We start from the raw sequence: 23,063 nt of genomic DNA on the forward strand, positions 1-23,063 counted from the left end.
ATATGAGTCAATTGCCAAGCATCTGAATTTTGATCACATGACCATCGGGATGCTGCAACGTTCATAAATGTGAAAAAATCTTCCTAAGTCACTTTTTTCAATGCCGTTGCAACTCACTAAATGAACTGTTGTAAGTCAAGGACCAGGGGTGAAATGCTCCCGGTTCAGACCGGATCACTCAATCCGGTAGCGATGGAGGTGGGTGGTTCGGAGAACCAGTAGCAAAAATCCCTGCCCCCCTCCCCATGCCCAGCTGAGCCGTGCAAATCATCAGAGGCTTTTTTTTTAATTTTTAAAAGCATTTTTTCTACAACCTCTTCCGCAGAAAAATGCTTTTAAAAGTAAAAAAAAAAAGCCTCTGATGATCACGCAGCTCAGCTGGGATCGTCAGAGGCTTTTAAAAGCATTTTTAAAAGAAAAAAAGCCTCTGCCGATCAGGCAACTCAGCTGGGATTGTCAGAGGCTTTTAAAAGCATTTTAAAAGAAGAAGAGGTTGTAGAAAAAATGCTTTTAAAACCCTCTGGCGATTCCAGCTGAGTTGCCTGATCGGCAGAGGCTTCTAAAAGCATTTTTTTCTACAACCTCTTCGGCTGAAGAGGTTGTAGAAAAAATGGTTTTAAAAGTTAAAAAAAAAAAAAGTTGGCCACGCCCACCCAGTCACATTACCCCACCCTCCCATCAAATACGCCCACAGAACCGGTAGTAACAAAATTTACATTTCACCACTGTCGAGGACTATCTCTATTCCTTGTGGCCTCTATTTCCTAACCTGGTCTACTTTGAAGGACTGCCTGATTTAAAGTATTGCTTAACCAATAAGAGAAATTCCAAGGGATTGTTTTAATCATTTTTTTATTGTAAATTCTAAGGGGGGAATAACCAACGCTTTAGAAGATAAGATTTAGAGGGATCTTGACAGATTTGAACATTGTGCTCTATCCAGCAAAATGCAATTCAGTGCTGAGAAAATTAAGGTTCTACAGTTAGGGAGGACGGGAGGGAGGGAGGGAGAGAGAGAGAGAACAAGAGAGAGAGAACAAGTAAGGAGAAATTTCCTGGCGTGAGAACAATTAATTGGTGGCATGGCTTTTCTTCAGAAGTTATGGGTGCTCCTTTACTGGAGGTTTTCAAGAAGAGATTGGACAACCATTTGTCCAGAATGGTGTAGGGCAGTGGTTCTCAACCTGTGGGTCGGGACCCCTTTGGGGGTCGAATGACCCTTTCACAGGGGTCGCCTAAGACCATCAGAAAACACATATTTTCAATGGTTTTAGGAATAATTTTATGGTTGGGGGTCACCACAACATGAGGAACTGTATTAAAGGGTCGCGGCATTAGGAAGGTTGAGAACCACTGGTGTAGGGTCTCCTGCTCGAGCAGGGGATTGGACTAGAAGACCTCCAAGGTCCATTCCAACTCTGTTATTCTTAAAAAGTTAACATTTGGCTCAAAAAGTTATCCTGTTTGACAATCTTCTACCCCAAGGAAGCTGATCAAAATATTTTTAGTAAACAGAGAATCTCATAAGCATTTCTCCCCCTTAAGCTGCAAAACATAACAAAATATGTTGTAAAGCTAAGCATTTCTGCTCTTTTATATCATCTAAATTCTATGCAACTGCATAGATCAGCCTGTCTCACCATACTAATCTCTGTGTATGCTTTAGCTCAGCGGCAGAGAATGTGTTTGCCTAGAGAAGATCAGAGGAAACCTTGGAGAAACATTTTAATGATCTGTCAGTAGATGAACCAACGATTAGACTTTGTGGCTTAATTGGATCATGGGGTGTGGGTGGTTATCCTGTCAGGAGGCAGACTTCAAATTAATTCTCCCAGATCACTTATGTCCTATAGGCTGGCCAAGATAATTGGTGGAAGTATATTCTTCCTATCTAGTAAGTGGAACTAGGCTAACTCCAGAAAACTGAGTTTTCCACATTCTCATAACACACTAAGCCACAATCAATGAGTCAATAAATAGCCAAACAAACAAAATTAAAACCAACAAAGCTTAGTATGCTATGTGGATGCAGCTATTAGGTCCTTAATAGATTGGGTTAAGTTTTTATTAATTTATTGTATATCCCATCTTTATTATTTTTTTACAAATAACTCAATTTTCAATATATCCAACACAACATCCTCCTATTTTCCCCACAATAATAATTCAGTGAGGTGGGTTGGGCTAAAAGAGAATGACTGAGTCATCCAGTTGGCTGTCATGGCTAAAGCAGAATTTGAACTCATGGTCTCCTGCTTTCTAACCTGGTGCCTTAACCACTAGACTAAACTAACTCTGGTTTTGTGCAAATATAGATATCCAGTTCTATCAATATATGTAACCAATCTGTTGTCTTTTCTGATGGTTCTGATAGCACACAATAACCCTACTTGAATTACAAAAATCATCATTGGGGGATATTTTAGAACAAAGGAACCAAAATAAAACTCCCTTTTGGCACTGCTAATAATAATATGTGTCATTAGAAGTCCAACTGAATCCAGTAAGTTCTATCTTCACCCTGTTTCTAGGGTCTCCAACCCTACAAATCAACAACCCTACAGATCAACAACTTCAACCCCCAAAGACAAAAAGCTTACTTAGCTCAGTGCAAGCCATGATTGATGTCTGAACTCAAGCCAGCTCAAATAGAAACTATCAGCAGCAGAATTCAGTAGCTTTGGATTCCTGGTTTATAGGAATATCACCCCCAAATAGGGTCATGTTCTTCATTCTTCCATCACCACCCCCTTCCTTCCTCTGCCCAGTTATCTCTAATAAACAACAGAACACTAGGGGAACTTGTGCATGTTTATGCTTAAATTTATGGGCTGGGGTTTTGTTGGTTTTTTGTTGTTGTTGTTGTTGTTTTTTTTGGCTATAACAGCAGCTCTCAAAAGTGGTTATGATAAAATCATAAAAGAACTACAACATCACAAAGCTGTTACTAGGGACATAATGAGTCTGGCAAAATTTCTGAACCTTACTTTGGGAGGGGAAAAGACACAGGAGTCCTAGTTTCTAGGGGAAAAAAGAAAACCCGAAATAGTAACAGATTCCATCTAATGAATCCACAAAATGTGGGAGAAGATTCCATTCCTGACATCACTTTGGCCTTTACTGGCAGAGATGGAGCTCTTGGAAGATCCTTGACCAGCTGCTACATCTCTGCCTTGCTACTGTCCTCTTGCTGGCTCAATTCCTGGATTTCTACTTTGTATTATTGGTTAATTAAAGTAGCCTTCCCCAGCCTTCCAGCTGACCAGAAATGTTGGACTACAGCTTCCATAATTCCTAGCCACTTTTTTTTGGGGGGGGGGGGTAGCTGAAAGCGGTTTGCAAGAGTCCTTTCCTATGTAAGCACTAGCACTAGCACTTAGACTTATATGCTGCTTCATAGTGCTTTTATAGCCCTCTCTAAACTGCCCCCAACAATCTGGATCCTCATTTTACCCACCTTGGAAGGATGGAAGCTGAGCCAACCTTGAGCCTGGTGAGATTCGAACTGCCAAATTGCACACAGTCGGCAGTCAGCAGAAGTAGCCTGCAGTACTACATTTTAACCTGCATTCTAACCACTGCACCACCGCAGCTCTTGAGTGGATACCCTCAACCCATTTTTGTCTTTTTTTTAAAGAAGAATACTCCCATACAGGTAGTGCTCAACTTTCAACAGTTCATTTAGTGACCATTCAAAGTTATAGCAGAACTGAAACAAGTGACTTATGGCCATCACACATGATCATGTGATCAAAATTCAGATGCTTGGCAACCGGCATGAATTTATGATGGGTTGCACTGTCCCAGGGTCATCTGATCACCTTTTGCAACTTTCTGACCAGCAAGTCAATGTGGAAGCCAGATTCACTTAACAACTATGATACTCTAGTTGAAATGGCTAGATGTGGGGAGGGAAAGGGTTTACACATGCAAAGTTTTATCTAGTTTGAAATTTAAATAGTGGTGCTTGGAACAAGGAGTAAGTTGGTAAGCTATAGTTTATATCTGGGAATTGAAGTCCACATATTTTAAAGATGCCAAAGTTAAGAAACATTGTCCTAACCAAATACTTTATATTTGCTTCCACAAGGATCAAGATCAGTGAGGAACTAAAGGATCTGATTCTGAAGATGCTGGAAAAGAACCCTGAATTGAGGATAACTGTTCCTGAAATTAAAGTAAGCAATTATGAGCTTTAGTAAATAGTTGAAAATGTTGCTGCCTCTGAGCTATTCCACATCGCAGTAATTGAATAGATAGGTTAGATCTTATTTAGTATTCTTATCAGTTATGTGTTGCTAAACTAGCTTTCCCCAACCTGGTGTCTTCAAGATGTGCTAGATGGAGTGGGTTTGTCCGAAAGCTAGGGGTTTTTGGCATCAGATAAAACAATGGCTGGAAGAGATGTTAAATCAAAATATAGGTCCAAAGCCGGAACTCTTTCTATTGGATATCACAAAGGATAAATATAATAAAGGAACAATATATTTAATGTTGCATATACTAACGGCAGCGAGACTGGTCTTCGTGCAAAATTGGAAAAGTAAAGAGACACCCCCCCCCGAAGAAGAGATAATAAATAAGATATTGACTTGCGCAGAAATGGATAGGCTGACTCTAGAACTTAAAGACAAGGGTGAAACGACATATCATGGAATCTGGAATAAAATGTATCAATGGTTGGAGAGGAGGAGGAATGTCGGGATAAAGAAATATTGATAAGTCGAGAGTTGAAAAATTATTATGTTAGTATTATGTGATAGGTAGGAATTGTATTGGTATTGAAAGTAATTTTCACAGACGAAGAGATTTATGTGTCTGAATTTTGATAGACTGTACATATTTATATACCGAATATGAATTGTATTTGTTGTAAGGTAAAACTTGATGGAAATGTTGGAACCAGAAAAGTCGCACTATGTCCAATGTTTTTAACTGTATATTTAATTAAAAAAAAACATTTTTTAAATAAAGATCTGCTAGAGTAAAATTTCGTAGGGTAGAATAACTCGGAGAATTTCCAGCCACTGAGCATTTTAGGAGCTGTAGTTCAACACATCTAGAGAATATTGGGGAACAGCATATTAAACTTTGAAATGTAAGGATTTATTGTAACTCTGCAAGTGTATGTGCTACAAAAAGCCATGGCACATATGCCATCCACATACAGGTGGTCCTCGACTTATGACCACAATTGAGCCCAAAATTTCAGTTAAGTGAGCTTTTCCCCATTTTATGATCTTTCTTGCCGCAGTTGTTAAATGAATTTCTACTGTTGTAAAGTGAATCTGGCTTTCCCAATGATTTTGCTTGTCAGAAGATTGCAAAAGGTGATCACCCTGGGACACCCTGGGACACTGCAACCATCATAAATTTGAACCAGTTATCATCTGAATTTTTGATCATGTGACCACGGGGATGCTGCAACAGTCGTAAGTTTGAAAAACTGTCATAAGTCACTTTTTTCAGTGCCGTTGTAATTTCGAACGGTCACTAAATGAATGGTTATAAGTTGAGGACTACCTGTATTGCAGATCAGTGCAATTCAGTCCTAGAAACTAAGCCATGCTCTCTTCTGATTGCTTAAGATCAGCTTTCAAAATGGATTGAGTTTTAACAAAAGATCATTCGTACTGTCTTTAGAAATGCAGACAAACTGTACTTGTTACTGAACTGCTAACCTGAAATAATCATCCCATCACATTTAAAAACAAAAAAGAAGGATCTGGATTCTACTTGATAATTCTCATCATAGTTTGGCCGCTTAGAGACTAATAATGTCTTAAAACCTGAAAGCTTTGCTATGTAAGCCATTTGCTAGAACAAGAAGAATGACAATTACCACCTTATATTAACAGGTGATTTTATGTCTCTTTTGTTTTTTTTTAATCTAAGAATTGCCCTCTCTTATTTCTTTTTCCATTCTGTCCTTTCTAATAAACATCCAGTTAAATGGACTAACATAATCAAGTTCAGCCATGAATTTCTGGTTATCACCTTTAAAGTGCTCCATGGCTTAGGACCTGGTTCTCTACGGGACCGCCTGCTACCACCAATAGCCCCCCACCGGCCAGTACGCTCCCATAGAGAGGGGCTCCTCCGGGTACCGTCGGCCAAACAATGTCGACTGGCGGCCCCTAGGGGGAGAGCCTTCTCTGTGGGGGCACTACGATCTGGAACGAGCTCCCCCCGGAGATACGGAGGATCCCGGATATGTGCACCTTCCGTCGCGCGCTTAAGACTTTTTTATTTCATCAAGCTGGCCTGGCCTAAATCTTCTCCCCTTTTAAATATAAATTTTAATTTGTTTTAAATTATGGAGTATTTTAAATTCAGCCAAATTATTTAATTCGTTTTTAATCTATTTTAAATTTTTGTATTTATGTGTTTTATCTTGTGGCTGTTCACCGCCCTAAGTCCTTCGGGAGAAGGGCGGTATAGAAATTTAATAAAATAAATAAATAAATAAATAAATTTATTGTATGATTTTTGACAAGCCTGTCTTTTGTAAATTCAGATGTACCACTCTTGGAGATATATCAGAATTCTGGTTTGTTTAAAAGCAGCTTTTTCAAATAGTGGGCTATGATCCCAGAGAGATCCCAGAGCAACAAATGGAAGTTTGCAAGAGATACGTCCCTGGCTGGTTCTTTCCAAGCCTGATACAAAAGTATGCAAATGTAAAAAAACCAGCGTGACAATTCCAGCACTCTTCATGAAGTTTTGTTTTGTTTTGATGTAGGCTTTCATAGCCAGTTTCTGTTGGTAAGTACTGGGTTTCTTCAGGGCTTGGATGACATCAGATTTCCTGAAATTTCACAGACAACTGTGGCTGACATCTTGGTCTGCTTTTTTGGTTTTATTTGTAACATGTTGCCTTGCTCTTCAAAGGATGGATAACCTTGCCTGGAAGATTTTATATTCTTTTTAACCGCAGCAGTTATTTTTTAGGGCCATATCCAAATACAAGCTGGCTCCTTTCATTAATTCTACACAAAGAAAGAGTCGTCCGAAGGAGAGCTGATGAGGCATCATCCACTCTGGTTATGTTTCTCTGCAGGAACATCCATGGGTCACAAAGTATGGCAAGCACCCTCTTCCTTTAGAGGAGGACCATTGCACCATAGTAGAAGTAACTGAAGAGGAAGTGAAGAACTCAGTCAAGACAATTCCTAGTTTACCTGCTGTGGTAAGTATTAATACTGGTAGTTGGTCTATTAAAAGTTGCTTTCCTTCCTCTTTGTTTTGTACTTGATGGCATGCAGCACAGAGCTAGGTGGGTTAGTTTATCTTCTTTTTGCTCAAAGTCAGTTTGGAATACAGGTAGTCCTCAATTTACGACCACAACTGAGCCCAGAATTTATGTTCTTAAGTGAGAAATTTGTTAAGTGAGTTTTGTCCCATTTTATGACTTTTCTTGCCACAGCTGTTAAATGAATCACTGCAGTTGTTAACTTAGTAACATTGTTAAGTGAATCTGGCTTTCCCATTGCTTGTCAGAAGGGATCACGTGACCCCAGGACACTGCAATGGTCATAAGTACCCTGTTTCCCCAAAAGTAAGACCCAGCTGGAAAATAAGCCCTAGCATGATTTTTCGTAATATAAGCCCTACCCCAAAAATAAGCCCCAGTTCAGATCATCAGCCAGGCGGATGCATTTAGTACTGTATTTTCCCCAAAATAAGACCTAACTACAAAATAAGCCCTAATGTGTCTTTTGGCGCAACAATTAATATAAGACCCGGTCTTATTTTCGGGGAAACACAGTATGAACCCATTGCCAAGCATCTGAATTTTGGTCACATGATCATGGGGATCCTGCAAAGGTTGAAGAACGGTCATAAGTCACTTTTTTCAATGCTGTTGCAACTTCGTACAGTCTCTAAATGAACAGTTGGAAGTCGAGGACTACCTGTAATGTAGCTGGTTCTCCCTGATAGCCATTGTTTTTGGATAGACTAGGTTTAAACCAAGCCTTGTTTTTAATGTGAAATCGAAGGAGCAGTTATAACTTTCATTTTGAGTAATTTGAAGCAATTTCATCCAGTTTGAAGTAATTTGCAGTAGTAAAAGTCTAGGCTAAAATGATTGAGAGTGACATTATTTTTTCAGCGTTATCATTTCTGATTCTTCTCTTTCTCCATTCATCCAAGATTTTAGTGAAGGCCATGCTGAGGAAACGGTCATTTGCCAACCCGTATGAGACCCAAACGAGGCGAGAGGAACGATCTATGTCAGCTCCAGGGGATTTACTAATGTATGTGATTTTATACCTTTTCTTAATTCTTGCAATTTTCAAGCTAGACATGCCTATTTCGTCTATGTTCATAGCACAATTTATTAGCATTTGCATGTTCAAGTTAGAGATGATAAAGGAAGAAGAAATAAAGCTAAATTTGGTGCTGAAACCAAGTCCCAAATGATCGGCAACTGCATAACTTGCACTGATGATGTTATCTAGTTTGGTAATGAGACGTCTGCAAGAAAACAACCAAGCTCAGAGAATATCAAGATCCCATAGTTGAACCCGAGCTGCAAATATACTCTTCTAATCAGAACTGCATGTTAATATGGTGGAAAATAGCAACCTTCTCTTTAAAATAATGACTCATACTTCTAGGAAGGCAGACAGCCGTAGCATTAATATAACATTCTTTAGAACTGAAAAAAAGGAAATAAACCCCGTATTAGAGTTTGCTGCCATTCAGAACAAATCCCGTCCATTTGCCCTACCAACTTTTAATTAATTTTGTTGAACACCTTTCAGTCAAAAAAAAAAAAAAAAGAAAGGTAAAGACGCATCCTGTCAATTTAATTTATGGTAACTATTATTGTATTTATAAAAAATGTTTGAAATGAAAGAGATCTTCAAGTACTGAAATGATTGTTATGTGGAGGAAGCACAGGTGTGTTTTCTGCTGCTCTAGGGGCAGTGTTTCTCAAACTTGGCATTTTTAAGACATATGGACGTCAACTCCCAGAATTTTTCAGCTCACATTTCTTATATCCACATGTCTTACTAAACATTTCTCCGCAGAGCAGGGCAAGAAGCCTGGCTAAAGAGCTAAGCATCCAGGAACAGTCTAAAAAGAAAGGTTTTTTTGAAAGTGGAAGAGATTTTTCAAAGAATATTTGCCATTATTGTATTATACAGTTACTTACACAACATTATAAAGGTTCCTCATCTCCATTTCAAAGCCGAAGAGCCAGTGCTGTCCAAAGACATCTCCGTGGTCATGTGGCCGGCATGACTAAATGCCAAAAGCGCATGGAACGCTGTTACCTTCCCACAAAAGATGGCCCCTATTTTTCTACTTGCATTTTTTATGTGCTTTCAAACTGCTAGGTTGGCAGAAGCTGGGACAAGTAAAGGGAGCTCATCCCGTTAGGCGGCACTAGGGATTCGAACCACTGAACTGCCAACCTTTTGATTGACAAGCTCAGCATCTTAGCCACTGAGCCACCATGTCCCTTATATGTGAGGTCTGAAATAATAGCCCAAGTCCTGTTTCTGCTGCTCTGTGTTTATAATTTGCACTTTGGTGGTGGTGAAGAAAAGCGAGTGAAGAAAACCAAGAATAATAAAAGGATAAAAACAAATAGCTCAGTTAGTTTAATTAGGTTTCATTCTGGCAGCAGACAAGGGATTAAACCAGAGGTTCCTGTGGCTTCTGGTTTGACAAAAGAGCAAAATATGGAAGTGTGATGTGGATTTCCAAGCAGTATTAAGAGCTAAGCAAAGAAGTCTCAAGGAAGAATGAAGAGAAAATAGGAAAGTATTTTTTACTTGGAGAGAGTTATAAGCATAAGTAGCGTCCAAGAAGACACCTCCCCCCAAAAAATCTGTTTTAAAGATGCATCACCCTAAGTGATAAATAACATCCATGGATTCAGTAATGGCGGAATTATTAAAAAGAATGGATCTGTGGCACACTGGGAAAGTATTAAAGGCCTCCAAAATAGTCAAGAAGGAAGGACAACTTTCTTGGGACTACAATAGGAGGTTTGCAGAGGGATGATGGCTTTGAGGAACCATTAGAGCGATAAGTTACAGCTTTATTGTTCCGCCCAAACGTTCAAAGCAGAACGAGCTGAAAACCTTGAGTTTCCCTTGAGTAGGTAGAATTCTAATAATGTGAATAACATGAACTAAGTTTATTGTTTTCAAATCCCCAGTTGAACTTCCCTTCCTCCCCCTCCCCAATCCAGTTTGGGTTGAAGAGGCTTTGAAGTATGTGAAAATTAACATTTGTTGCTAGTTGGACGATGGATGATAGCTTTCATGTTCCTCTAACAGGAAATGAAGAGAAGAAGTAATTAGAAAAGCTTTCCAATTTCCACAATTTGTTTAATTAGACAGCATAAAAAAAGTACTCCTTAGAATTGCTTAAAGCAGTCTTTCCAGATGTATTGGATTTTAATTCACATAATTCCCTGTCAAGAATTACCACTGACACAAAAAGACTGTGCCTCTTAGGCTTAACACTATTTTAAATTTTGCATTAAGAGTTTAGACAGCTGAGGTCATTTTCTTTGATACAAGTGACAAATCAGAATTTTCCTGAAAGCCAATACCTTGTTTTCAGGATATAAAAGCAGTTTAAAATCATATTCCTTGGAGAAGAAATCAAAGAGGGGATAAGTTTTCTGTTCTGATTTATGTACTTAGCCGACTTCCTCTATGATTCGATTTCCTCACAAGCAGGTTCTATGGTATTCAAAAGGGTTCTAGCACATCTAGGATCCACATATTTTATGAAGACTAATCTCCATTATAAGTAAAATTTCCCTTTTAGATTCCCAACCCTGCTAAATTAACAATGAATGGAATTTGCAGCCCTCTGATCAGAGGTGGGTTTCAGCAGGTTCTGACCAGTTCTGGAGAACCGGTAGCAGAAATTTTGAGTAGTTCAGAGAACCGGTAGTAAAAATTCGGACTGGCCCCGCCCCCATCTATTTTCTGCCTCCCAAGTCCCAGCTGATCAGGAGGAAATGGGGATTTTGCAGTAACCTTCCCCTGGATTGGGGAGGGAATGGAGATTTTACAGTTTCCTTCCCCTGGATTGGGGTGGAAATGGAGATTTTACAGTATCCTTCCCCTGCCACGCCCACCAACTCATGCCACGCTCACCACCCACAGAACTGGTAGTAAAAAATTTTGAAACCCACCACTGCTTCTGATGTTGTTGAACTACAGTTCCAAGCAAACTCATCCAGCATTATCAATGGTGAGGAGTGCTGGGAATTGTAGTTTAGCAACAGCTGGAGTTTTATATACTGTATTTCCTACCTACTTGGCTTGATATTTTGTAATAACCAGCCTAATTGGTGCTTCTTCAGTAAATCATGGTTTAAATAATCCTGGCTTATTTTATAAGAAATGCAACTACTGCTGCTAATCCTGGAAACTGCATTTACCCATCATAATGAATAAGCCCTCCAAAACTCACAGGGTTCTAAGTTACGGCTAAAGTGTTAGTCTAGGTCTGGAGCATGAAAAGCCAAGTTCTAATCCACCTTCAGCCATGAACGCTTTGGGGTCTCCACTTTCAAGCCAACCTACCTTAGAATGTGATTGTTGTGGAAGAATAGGAGTAATATACACTACTTTGAGTGTCTGAAAGAAAGAGGGAATATAAATCAGTCAAGCCGGTGAATAAAATAAATCAACCTCAACCAGTGGCAAGCAGCAAATTTCATGAATTAATTTTGCCTCTTTGAAGGAATTATGTTTTGATCTTCCCATTATTCCAAAGTGCTATCTAAATTCTAAAGGTGCTTTTTCAAAAAGGCAACTGGGCTTTGTTTTTCCTTGAAGACATTTTGCTTCTCATCCAAGAAGCTTCTTCAGTTCTGACTGACTGGTGGGGAATGGAAGGATTTATAATCAATTCTCTTTAAGGAAAAACAAAGTCCAGCTGCCTTTTGAATAAGCACCTTTGGGACAACTATGACCTGAATGACTGAGAATCTCCATACATGTTTATCTAAACTCTAGACTCCATCCCTCATTCCCATGAAAATTTTTGTTTTGTTTTGTTTGGCTCTGCTGCATTTTGACATCCAGATTTCTTGCATGCAGTCTCATTATTTGATTGTTTTGTCCCCTTCTCTTTCGGTTTGCTCTTTGCTTCCAGGCACGGTTTTCAGTTAAGCCCCTCTGTGTATTTGCATCCAGCTTTAAGGTAACTTCATATCTGTGTTCCTCCCACCTGTGCAATGAAATCCTTTATCCCACCCACCCCCATCCCTCCCTCCAGTGATTTGTGGTGCTATATGTGTTGTAACATGTTTCTTACTTCTAGAGCTGAGTGAGCATGTGATTCCCCATGTGGCCTTTAATAGGCATTTACAAGTGCCCTCCATTGTCATTTTCCTTTTGTTTTCATCGTCCTTTTTTTCCCCTTCTTTCTTAAAAAAAAAACAAACACTTTGGCACCCGGGGTGGGTTTCTACCGGTTCACCCCGGCTCCGCCCACCCACCCACCCAGACGTCATCAAAAACGCTCTGCACAAAAGCGCCATGTGCTCGCAAAGCAAGCGCATGCACCTGCACACTACCGATAGTGAACCAGTAGTGCCAGGATTTGAATCCCATCTCTGTTTGGCACCATTGATCAGTGGGACTTGCATTTCTGTTCCTATGATCTAAAAGCAGTGCTTCTCACTTTGACACTCTTAAGATATGTGGGCTTCGACTCCCAGAATTCCCCAAACAGCACTCTGGGAGTTGAAGTCCACATATTTTAAGATTGCCAAGGTTGTGAAACGCTGCTCCAGAGCTAGACAGGAGGTGCCATGGAGCTTATTCTACCAAGAACAGCACACAATGAAGGAGACGCCGTGGGTGCTTAAAGATCCCTTCTTTTGGACAGGCTGTCCAATCCAAGACTGGCTTTAAAAGAAGCCTAAGAAGGCAGAATGTGGTCTTTGAATAAGGCCACAGTTGTCACCTAGACAGCAATAGTGGATAGCTCACAGTCCCTCCTTGCTCATAGAATCATGGGGCTGGAAGAGACCTTGGAGGTCTTCTAGTCCAGTGGTCACCAACCGGTGGTCTGTGGACCACAGGTGGTCCACGAGAAAATTTTGGTGGTCCGCAGAAAAATTATTTGCATTTTTTATATTGCACTAAATATTACTTATCTTTTTTTAAAAAAATCATATTGGTGGTCTGCGGGATTTAAAATTATGAATGTAGTGGTCCCTGAGGTCTGAAAGGTTGGTGACCCCTATTTTAGTCCAACCATCCTGCCCAAGACTGAAATCTTTATATCATCCCAGACAAATGAATGTCCAATCTTTTCTTGAAAACCTCCGGCAATGGAACACTCACCACTCTGGGAGGCAATCTGCTCCGTTGCTAGTTGCTCTCATTGTCAGGAAATTTCTCTAGTTCCAGGTAGGATCTCTCTTTTAATGAGCTTCCACCTGTTGCTTCTTGTCCTGACCTCAGGTGCTTTGGAGAATAAGTCAACCCTCTAATCTCTATGACTGCCCCTCTAGTACTGGAAGACAAGTATCATGTCACACTTAATCCTTCTCTTCATTGGGCTAGATATAACTAGTTCCCTTAATCATTCACTATACAGTTTAATCTCCAGATCCCTTCCCATCTTTCTTCTCTGCACACTTTCTAGGGTTTCAGCATCTTTTTTGAATTGTGACAACCAAAACTTCTAAGTGTGGTCTCACCAAGACAGTATATAGTAATACTTCACATGATCTTGATGCTATCCCTCTGTTGATGCAGTTTAGGACTGCACTGGCTTTTTTGGCAGTTGCAACACACTTCTGGCTCATATGTAAGTGGTGGACCACAAGGACTCCTAGAACTCTCTTACAGTTATTATTGTTCAGCCAGGTAACGCCTATTCTTTACCTGGCCATTTGGTTTTTCCTGCTTAAGCACAGGACCTTATTTTTCTCACCACTGAACTACATCTTATTGAATAGAATCCATTTCTCTAGTCTGTGAAGATCCTTCTGGATCTTGAGTCTATCTTCCAAAATGTTAGTAATTCCTTCCAGCTCGGCATTATCTGCAAATTTGATGAGTTCCCCCTCTATCCCCTCATCTAGATCATTTATGAAGATGTTGTAGAGCACTGGGCCCAAGGCAGAAGTTTGAGATACCCTACTGCATGCTTCTTTCCATATAAATGTTGTTCTTTTGACTACATGCTCAGCTACAGTACATGCTGAGTATGGTTGGTCAGCCAATTGCAAATCCATTTGGTGTCTATCCCACATGTTCTGTTTTACTAAGAAGTAAGCAGCAGTCTATTTTGTCACACGACTTTCTGATGTCCAAATATACTATATTCACAGCATTTCCTTAATCACTAATTTAGTCACTTTATCAACAAAGTTAATAAGGTTTGTTTGGCACAATTGATTTTTAACAAACCCACGCTGGCTTCTAGTAACTGCTTTGTTCATTTCTAGGTACTCATGAATCTACTGCTTGATTATCTTTTCTAGTATTTTCCAGGTATTGATGTCAAGCTGATTGGTTCCTCTTTTTTCCCCTTTTTTGAAAATTGGAACTACTTCAGCTATTTTTTAGTCCTCTGACACTTCTCCCCATACTCCAGGAGCTTTAAAAGATTTTGTTCAGTGGTTTCAAGATAACATCTGCCAGCTTCTTCAGAATCCTGGGTTATAACCAGTGGTGGGATTCAAATAATTTTAACAACCGGTTCTCTGCCTAATGGTTTCTTCCAACAACCAGTTCACCAAACTGCTCAGAAAATTAACAACCGGTTCTCCCAAAGTGGTGCGAACTAGCTGAATCCCACCACTGGTTATAACCCATCTGGTCCTAGAGATTTGTTCCCATCTAAAGTGGAAAGGTGTTTTCTTAGTAATTTTTCTTTTTCTTTTTGCCTGTTTTGTCCTTTCTGTCTCCCACCATGCTGTTTGTGATGAGTTGGACTATTTTTTGTGTGTGTGTGTGTGTGAAGACAGATGCAAAGAAAGAATTAGACAGTTCGGCTTTCTCCCTGCTGCCCATCACCATCTTGCCAGGTTCTCCCATTAGTGGACCTATCGTTTCCCAGTCCTTCTTAATATTCCTTACTGATTGAAAGAAACCATTTCTGTTAATCTTGCAGATTCAACCTATCTGCTGATATTCTGTTCTAGTTATGAGCCCCTCTTTCCATTTTTTTATACATCCTTTTTGTCCCTCAGTTTGTCAGTGAGCTCTTTATGCAACCATGCTGGTTTCGTCTGGGGCCTCTTTTTTCCTTTCTCTGTGTTTGATTGAGGTTTAGTAATCTCATTTCCATAGTTTCCCAAGCATCTTAAGTTGTTTTTTCCCTTTAGGATTTCCATCCATGGAATCCTTCCTTATTTCTGCTTTAGTTTGTTGAAATCAGCTCTCTTGCAGTCTAGAACCGTAGTCTGACTTTTTTCCAATTGCCTGTACCTGCGTTATGTTGAATTCTAGTATGGCATGGTCACTCTAGGACCCTTTGAGCTCTGCTCGTTTGAGTTGCATTTCATTTCGGGTGAAATAATCATAATTGCTTGCACCTCTACCCTTAACTTACTACTTGCAAAGTTTATGCAAATTGACAGCTGTTTAAACATGCATATTTTATGCAAACTGGCAGCAGATACTTTTTTAAGGCAGTGATGGGCTTTTCTGCGCTCCAGACTCGATTGCAGAAAAAATGACTTCAGCAACAGAGTGGTCAATGCCTGGAATGCACTACCTGACTCTGTGATTTCATCCCAAAACCCCCAAAATTTAACCTAAGACTGTCCACCGTGGACCTCACCCCATTCCTAAGAGGTCTGTAAGGGACGTGCATAAGCGCACCAGCGTGCCTACCATCCCTGTCCTAATGTTCCCTTTAATTGTATTCATTTTATATATTCAATTCATGCTTATACTTATATATATTATCTAATACATACTAATAATTAATAATTAAAATAATTAATAAATTAAATAAATAAATAAACTAAATAAACTCTCTTCCACATATCTCTTGGATTATCCAAGCAGACCAAACAATCTGTTCTCAATGATGCCCTGGGAGCTCTGAAAAAAACTTTTTAACTATGGTGGTGGTGGTAAAAGATATCCCTCTATCTACATGTGAGCTGCATTCACTACCAAACCTAGTAAGACTCAGCCAACCTCCCAATACATAGTATGGCTAGTATGCACACATAGTAGGATGGGATAAATAGAAGAAGGTCATCCGGATGGATTAATCAAAACCATTGCAACATCCTGCTCTAGTTTACATTGTGTCTACCTTTTTCTTTGTCTTGCCTTTGCAGTATAGTAGCTAAAGGTAAATAAGATGTGCTTCTACTTTTGTCTAGGGCTGCCCAACAAACTGCCAATGCTTTGCTGGGATTTTGGTATCTATATGCATACTAATATATCTTGCATATTAACACATTTTAAGCAAACAAAAAAAAACCATTAGCCCAAGAAGAAGAAAAAACAGGGACGATCTAGAAGATCTAGAAGACTAGAATCTAGTCTAAATCTAGAAGACTAGAAGACCTAACTCTATTCTGATTGATTGATTGATTGATTGATCTGTTTAGGAGCCATGATGGTGCAGTAGTTAGAATGCAGTATTGTTAACTCTGCTCACAACCTGGATTTCGATCCTGACCAGCTCAAGATTGACCCTGCCCCCCTACCCTCCTTCTGAAGTTGGTAAAATGAGGACCTAGATTGTTGGGGACGATATGCTGATTCTGTAAACCGCTTAGAGAGGGCACTATGGAGCAGTATATAAGTCTTAAAGTGCTATTGCTATCTACAAGATACAGTGTGAGCACTGTAACAGCCACTATATATAGAACAGAGATAGGCAAGATTAGCAGAGCGCACCCATGAACATCAACCAACAGTCAGAAGACATGATGAAAACTCCTTAATCTCATATCACATGAAAGCCACCATTGGCCCTAAAACCAGGGGTGAAATCCAGCAGGTTCTGACAGGTTCTGGAGAACTGGTAGTGGAAATTTTGAGTACTTTGGAGAACTGGCAAATACCACCTCTGGCTGGCCCCAGAGTGGGGTGGGAATGGAGTTTTTGCAATATCCTTCATCCAGAAGTGGGGAGGGAATGGGGATTTTGCAGTATCCTTCCCCTGGAGTGGGGTGGGAATGGTGATTTTGCAGTATCCTTCCCCTGCCATGCCCACCAAGCCACACCACGCCCACCAAGCCAAGCCCACAGAACAGGTAGTAAAAAAAATTGGATTTCCCCACTGCCTAAAACCCAATTTCAAACCTACTAAAACGAGCAAGCTGAAGAGGTGATAGATGAGACATCCATCCTGGAATTGTGACTGTTAATGCTGTGTCTCACAGGTTGCTTAGCTGGTATGCAATTAGGTAACACTTTTCTGATCTTTCCGTCTGAGTCTGTACATTATGTAGGAAAGCTGATGGTCCTGTGTTTACTTGTTATCAACCAAGTAAACTGGTTTACTGCTTCATCATTCTCTAACTACATGAGAGCACATTCCAGGCTTGTCAGCTATCTGGTGCAAAGCTATCTAGGTTTATCACTCTGGCTAGAGAAAGTGTTTAATAGAAATCAGTTCTTTCCTCCTATATTTCCTAGAAATGTAATGAGGAGCTATGCAAGAAGGAAAGGGCCAATTAAGCCAGCAACTTGAAAGCCCAGAAAAATTAAAATAAAACTTATATGCCATGGTTTTTTCAAGATAGACTCCTTCTGCAAATGGAGGTTCTCATTATAGCTGACCCATTAAGCAACTGTTAATGGATCACTTGCTATCCTTATTTTCCATTCTCTTTTAAAAGCCATTGATGGCATCAAGGTGTTACTATACTGCCAAGTCTATCAAGCTCACTATTTTAATTCTGGGTGTGTTTTCACAACAACTTGACTTGGTCTGATAAAAATTGAGCAGCTGTATTTTCATGGAATGTTGCTGAACATACTTGGCATTTGTCATTATTAATTTTGTTTGTGTGTGTGGCTTGCTGTGTTGTTTGAATCCAAATCAGTTGACAACTTTATGGTTCAGCACATTATGCGAGTCCAAAAAATTAATTATTTTGGTAACTGAATTAAATGTGTTATGTAAATACAGCAGGTTAAAACTCCTCAGATATTTTTGGCACAGCTGTTTTTCCTATATGCAGAGAGGTCTGAGACTGAACATTAAGCCCACTGGATCCAAAGTATATGTGCCACTGTTGAACATATCAGTAAAGATCCTCTTGGTTTCAGATAACATTCTTTTCTGCACTTGTCAACACATGCTAAAAATTACAAAAATGTAATTTTTGTTTGTGGAACCAGACAGTTTTTCTCAACTTTAAGATGTGTTTGTTTTCAACTCCCACAATTCCTCAGCCAGCAATACAGGTAGTCCTTGACTTACGACCACAATTGAGCCCAGAATTCATGTTGCTGAGAAATGTGTTAAGTGAGTTTTGCCCCATTTTATGACTTTTCTTACCACCTTTGTTAAGTGAATCAGTGCAGTGGTTAAGTTAGTAACACAGTTGATAAGTGAATATGGATTCCTCCATTGACTTTGCTCGTCAGAAAGTCACAAAAACGGATCAAATGACCTGGGGACACTGCAGCCGTCATAAATATGAGTCAGATGCCAAGCTTCTGAATTTTGATCACGTGACCATGGGGGCGCTGCAATGGTCATAAGTGCGAAAAACAATCATAAGTCACCTTTCTCAGTGCCGTTGCAACTTTGAACAGTCACTAAATGGACTGTTGTAAGTCGAGGACTACCTGGAACGTAGGTGCTTCTGCAGTTACCCTCTTGTATGAAGCAAATAACTTACAACAGGGATTGCTTCTTGATCTTGTGATGAAATATTCTTCTTCTTGATGATGTGTAGAAACCAAGGAAGCCGGGAAGGGCTTAAAGACCCAGAACTGCCCGATGTGAATGAAGATGAGACAACCTCTTGAAACCCCTCGAATCACACTGACTGATCATCCAGCTAGAGCTGCTGCTGTAACTATTGTAATCGGTGGTGTTGTCTTGCCCGCCATGCTGTTCTCATCAACTGGGGTTTGTGATCTGTGGAAGAGAAAGAAGACATAAATATAACTAAGCTAAGAACTAAAGCAGCAAACCTCAACCCAAGAAACGGTACACCGAATAGCTAATTCTTCATACAACCTGCTGCCTGCATTTTTTTTTTCACGATATAAGACATTTTGATGTTGTAAACTTGATATGTGCGTCTTCCGGCTGTGTTTCAATGTTGTGGTAATGTGTTTGGTCAATTTTGCTGAATGTTCCTTTGCTAGGAGCTGCTCGGTTAAAAGTTCTACTCCAGCTCTAATTTAGGCATGAGCTATTAAGCAATCGGATTGCAAGCCCAGGTTGTTATTCAACACATTAGAAACCTTTTCACCTCTCTAACTGCTGGCTCAAGGGTGCCGTAACTTTGGCTTGTTTTGAAATGCAACACAACAATACAGTAGCCCTGTGGTAAGTATTCAACTTGTTTTGCTTCGGCATGTTGCTTAAGTTGTGCATGGCTGTATAGGTTGGAACATGCCCAGTGAGGTTGCTAAAAACTAGAAAGGCTTCTGGATTTCTCCTCCTTTAGATATTTCCCCCAATTCTGAATTGTCTGCTCATTTCCAGAAAGACATTCCAAATTAAGAGAGCTAACATGACAGTTTCCCCTGGTCTTCTGCCTTCCTTCCTTTTTGCACATGGAAAAGGGCTAAAGCTCAATGGGAGGACATAGTTTTCTGTATGCTTTTGGGTCCAATTCCTGGATCCATTTTATGGGACTGAGAAGGCCTCTTCTGTGAGATGATGAATGCTCATGCTGGCCAGAACTGACAGTACTCTGCCAGATGAATCATGGTTTGACTTCACATAAGTTAGCATCATATGTTCCTTCCAAATGATATCCAAAAAAGCAAATCTGACATTATGTAAGTAGTGGTTATGCCATGTGAGGATTCTGCTCCTAGACGACAGCTCTTTATTCCATATTCTCATAGAACTGGGTATGTTTGGATTATTGAGCTAATTTATTTCTGCGGCAGCCACTGCAAAGGAGAAACTTGCAAAATTTCAATTTTCAAGTATGAGATAACTTGGAGCTCTGGGGATTGAGGAAAAGGGTGGCTTTGTTTTTCCCATTTATTCCTGATTCTTCTTACCTCCCTCCATCTGAACTGAAAGCTCTTATGATAGGTTTCACTGGCTGTCCTGTCAGTAAACTTCATCTTCATCTTTCTAGTCTAAATATTTAGAAGAAATTGTAGAGGGAAAAATGGTGCATGGGCCATAAGTTTATTTTGTGGAATTGTTTATCAGCATACAGGAGCCTCATCACATAACATCATACAAAAAGAATTTTGATTCAGTCATCCATGTAATCAGGATCAAAATTAATGGGATGTGGAGGGAGCTGCACCACTGTACGGGTACATCTGTTCTAGTGGCATAATTAATTGTAGAAATGCTCATTAAACCAGATTCGTTCATTCCTGTGGGTTGAAATAAACACACAGGATATACAGTACATATAACATGCCATTGCAAAGTGTCAAATTTAATAACTGGAATGCGTTTCTCAAAAGTTTGCCTACAGCTATGAATCTCAAGGTAGAAAACATTTCCAAGGCCATTTTCATGTCAGAGGGCCTGTCCTTTCAGCAGATAGTTGCCTTTCTGCCTTGATTTGTATAGTATCAAAGAATCTGTCACTGATTTTAGATTGAGCTGCCAAAAGACACAATGAGAGCCAAATGTGAGAAAGGATAACACTTCCCTCATCCAGGATACATTTACAGTATAGCAAACCCTTTTAGTTCCCATCATAATTTTATTTCAGAATGACAGAATAACAGAGTTGGAAGGGACCTTGGAGCTCTTCTACTCTGACACCCTGCTCAGGCAGGAAACTCTATCATTTCAGACAAATGGTTGTCCAGTCGTTCCTGCAACAATTTTAGTCCATCACTTGATTTAAGAGCAAACTTTTGCATTCTGCATTGTAAGTCTATAAACACACTTACTCAGAATCAGACGCATTAGGACTATAGTATGCAGGGAAATAAGTGGTGAGGAATTTCATTCTCTACTGATTAACAGGATGTTGTACCTGGATTCTACCACAGGGATGAGCAACCTGCACTGGTGTTTAAATTCTCATTTGAATTTAATATAATAATCTGGGCTGCATTCATACCAAGTTGATTGAGACTAAAGGGGACTCTTGTTGGGATAGAACTAAAAATGATGATGCCACTAATTCTTTCACTTTTTCACATCTCCACCCCCAAATCTCTTGTTTTACACCCAATTTTCTCACTCTTCCTCCTTATATTCAAATGGGGAGGAATTTATTACCTAACCAGCATCCAAACTGACTGTTTACAAAGAGAATTTGAACTTCTGAACAAGGGCTTTATGAAATTATGACAAAGACTACATGTGACATAAGGGCTATTGGTTGCCCAGACTATTCTACTAAGTCTGGGATTGTTTTCTCAGATGCGTTTAACCTGGTAACCAAGTTAATCCATTTTGAGGTTTGTACAGCTCATGAATTATGACCTAACAGAACAGACTGGGTTTTATTAAAAAATAAACAAACTTCAGCATATTGTGTGAATGCACCATTAGATTTAATTAACTAGGTTACATGTACATGTGAACACAGCTCAGCATTTTTTGTTACGTTTTCCTGTACAAAGCAAAAAACATTGAAGACCCTCCAAAACACTTAAATTGCTTCTTTATAATTCTGCCAATCTAATATCTCTCTGAGATTTACACTCAACATATCACAGCTTTTACAATGATAAACTTAAAGCTTGGGTATATTTAGAATTGGCCTCCAAATGGTAAGAAAATAATGGCAGGGACTTACAAAAAGGAGAGCAGATTCTGACCTGTTTTTGGGGCATGTGCTTCAATGTGTAGAAATCCAGGTCATTTTGAGATAATCCTATTTTTATATGTATGACTGATGCTTAAATTAAGGCATGGAAAGATGGCCTTTGTGTGACTTGTCTTCATTTATAAGTCTGTCTCATATTCTCATCAGCAAATTCAGAATTTTTTTCCATTATGTTTAATATTTTAAGGCATTATGATAGACATTTGGGTCTGTGTACGTAGCTAAGAAAAGCATGACAAAATTTGGAGATGTTCAAAAACCAAGTATTTCTATAATCCCACATATTTGTCTAGCAACTATGGTTAATTTGGTAAAAAACGTAATTTCAAAATGATGTCTTCGGGTACCCCTGTAAAAAAAAAATCACATGTTCCCAAAATGTATTCCATTATTATGTAAATTTTATGAAGCAGTTGCAATCCTTTCTCTTCCCCTCCCACATTAAAGTTGATTTTAACAGTTATTCAAACCCATAGCAAATGATTTGATTTTCAGGATCCTGGGACACATACCCGTATTTTTCAGACTATAAGACGCACTGGCGTATAAGATGTACCTTAGTTTTGGGGGAGGAAAATAAGAAAAGAGCTGATGGGGGGTGGATGGGTCTCCCATAATATCCCCAATCAGCTGTTCCCAGAGATGAATTTCAGTAACAGGTTCGTTGGTTATGAGCTCTACACCTTGCTTTTTTCCCAGCCTCTACAACCTCAGTTTCAGAGGCTTTTTTCAGCCTCTGAAACCTCCGTTTCAGAGGCTGGGCGGGGCTACATTCGGTGTATAAGGCGCACCCAAATTTTCACCCTCTTTTAAGGGGGGAAAGGTGCGTCTTATACTCTGAAAAATACGGTATATTCGCAAATCATTTGATTTTCCTCTGTTTCTCATTTGCAAGCTACCAAAACATTGACTTTGAATTCTATTCAACTTTCTATTTCTGCAGTACCTGTGTAACAGCCTTCCTCCGTTTGTTGTCTTCTGAATGGGCTACACTTCAACTTTCTAGAAGACCAGAGGGGAAAAATGTTCTCATCTTTGTAACAGAGCATTTAGGAAACCACAAAACTGTCAGTTGGGGGTGTGTTGTGTACAAAGGTCTTCAGCTGGTTATTAAATGGCATGTTTGTGAGCACTTGGATAA

The 23,063-nt window shown here is 39.6% G+C and overlaps 1 protein-coding gene across 2 annotated transcripts in view; it reads left to right on the forward strand.

Annotated features, from left to right (window-relative positions):
* Window positions 1-22,385, forward strand: part of CAMKK1 (calcium/calmodulin dependent protein kinase kinase 1) — a 141,059-nt gene extending 118,674 nt beyond the window's left edge. Inside the window, exons 13-17 of one of the 2 annotated variants that reach the window (XM_034420904.3) lie at window positions 4,091-4,178; window positions 7,061-7,189; window positions 8,155-8,258; window positions 12,139-12,186; window positions 18,884-22,385. In XM_034420904.3, the coding sequence (XP_034276795.1) occupies window positions 4,091-4,178; window positions 7,061-7,189; window positions 8,155-8,258; window positions 12,139-12,186; window positions 18,884-18,956 (442 nt within the window). In that variant the 3' untranslated portion in view covers window positions 18,957-22,385. The remainder of the gene's footprint in view (window positions 1-4,090; window positions 4,179-7,060; window positions 7,190-8,154; window positions 8,259-12,138; window positions 12,187-18,883) is intronic. The other variant, XM_034420905.3, reaches the window with a different exon arrangement.
* Window positions 22,386-23,063: the final 678 nt, after the last annotated feature.

This window comes from Pantherophis guttatus, chromosome 1 (genome assembly GCF_059756535.1).
Source record: "Pantherophis guttatus breed Tessera chromosome 1, ASM5975653v1, whole genome shotgun sequence".
Classification (NCBI taxonomy): Eukaryota; Metazoa; Chordata; class Lepidosauria; order Squamata; family Colubridae; genus Pantherophis; species Pantherophis guttatus.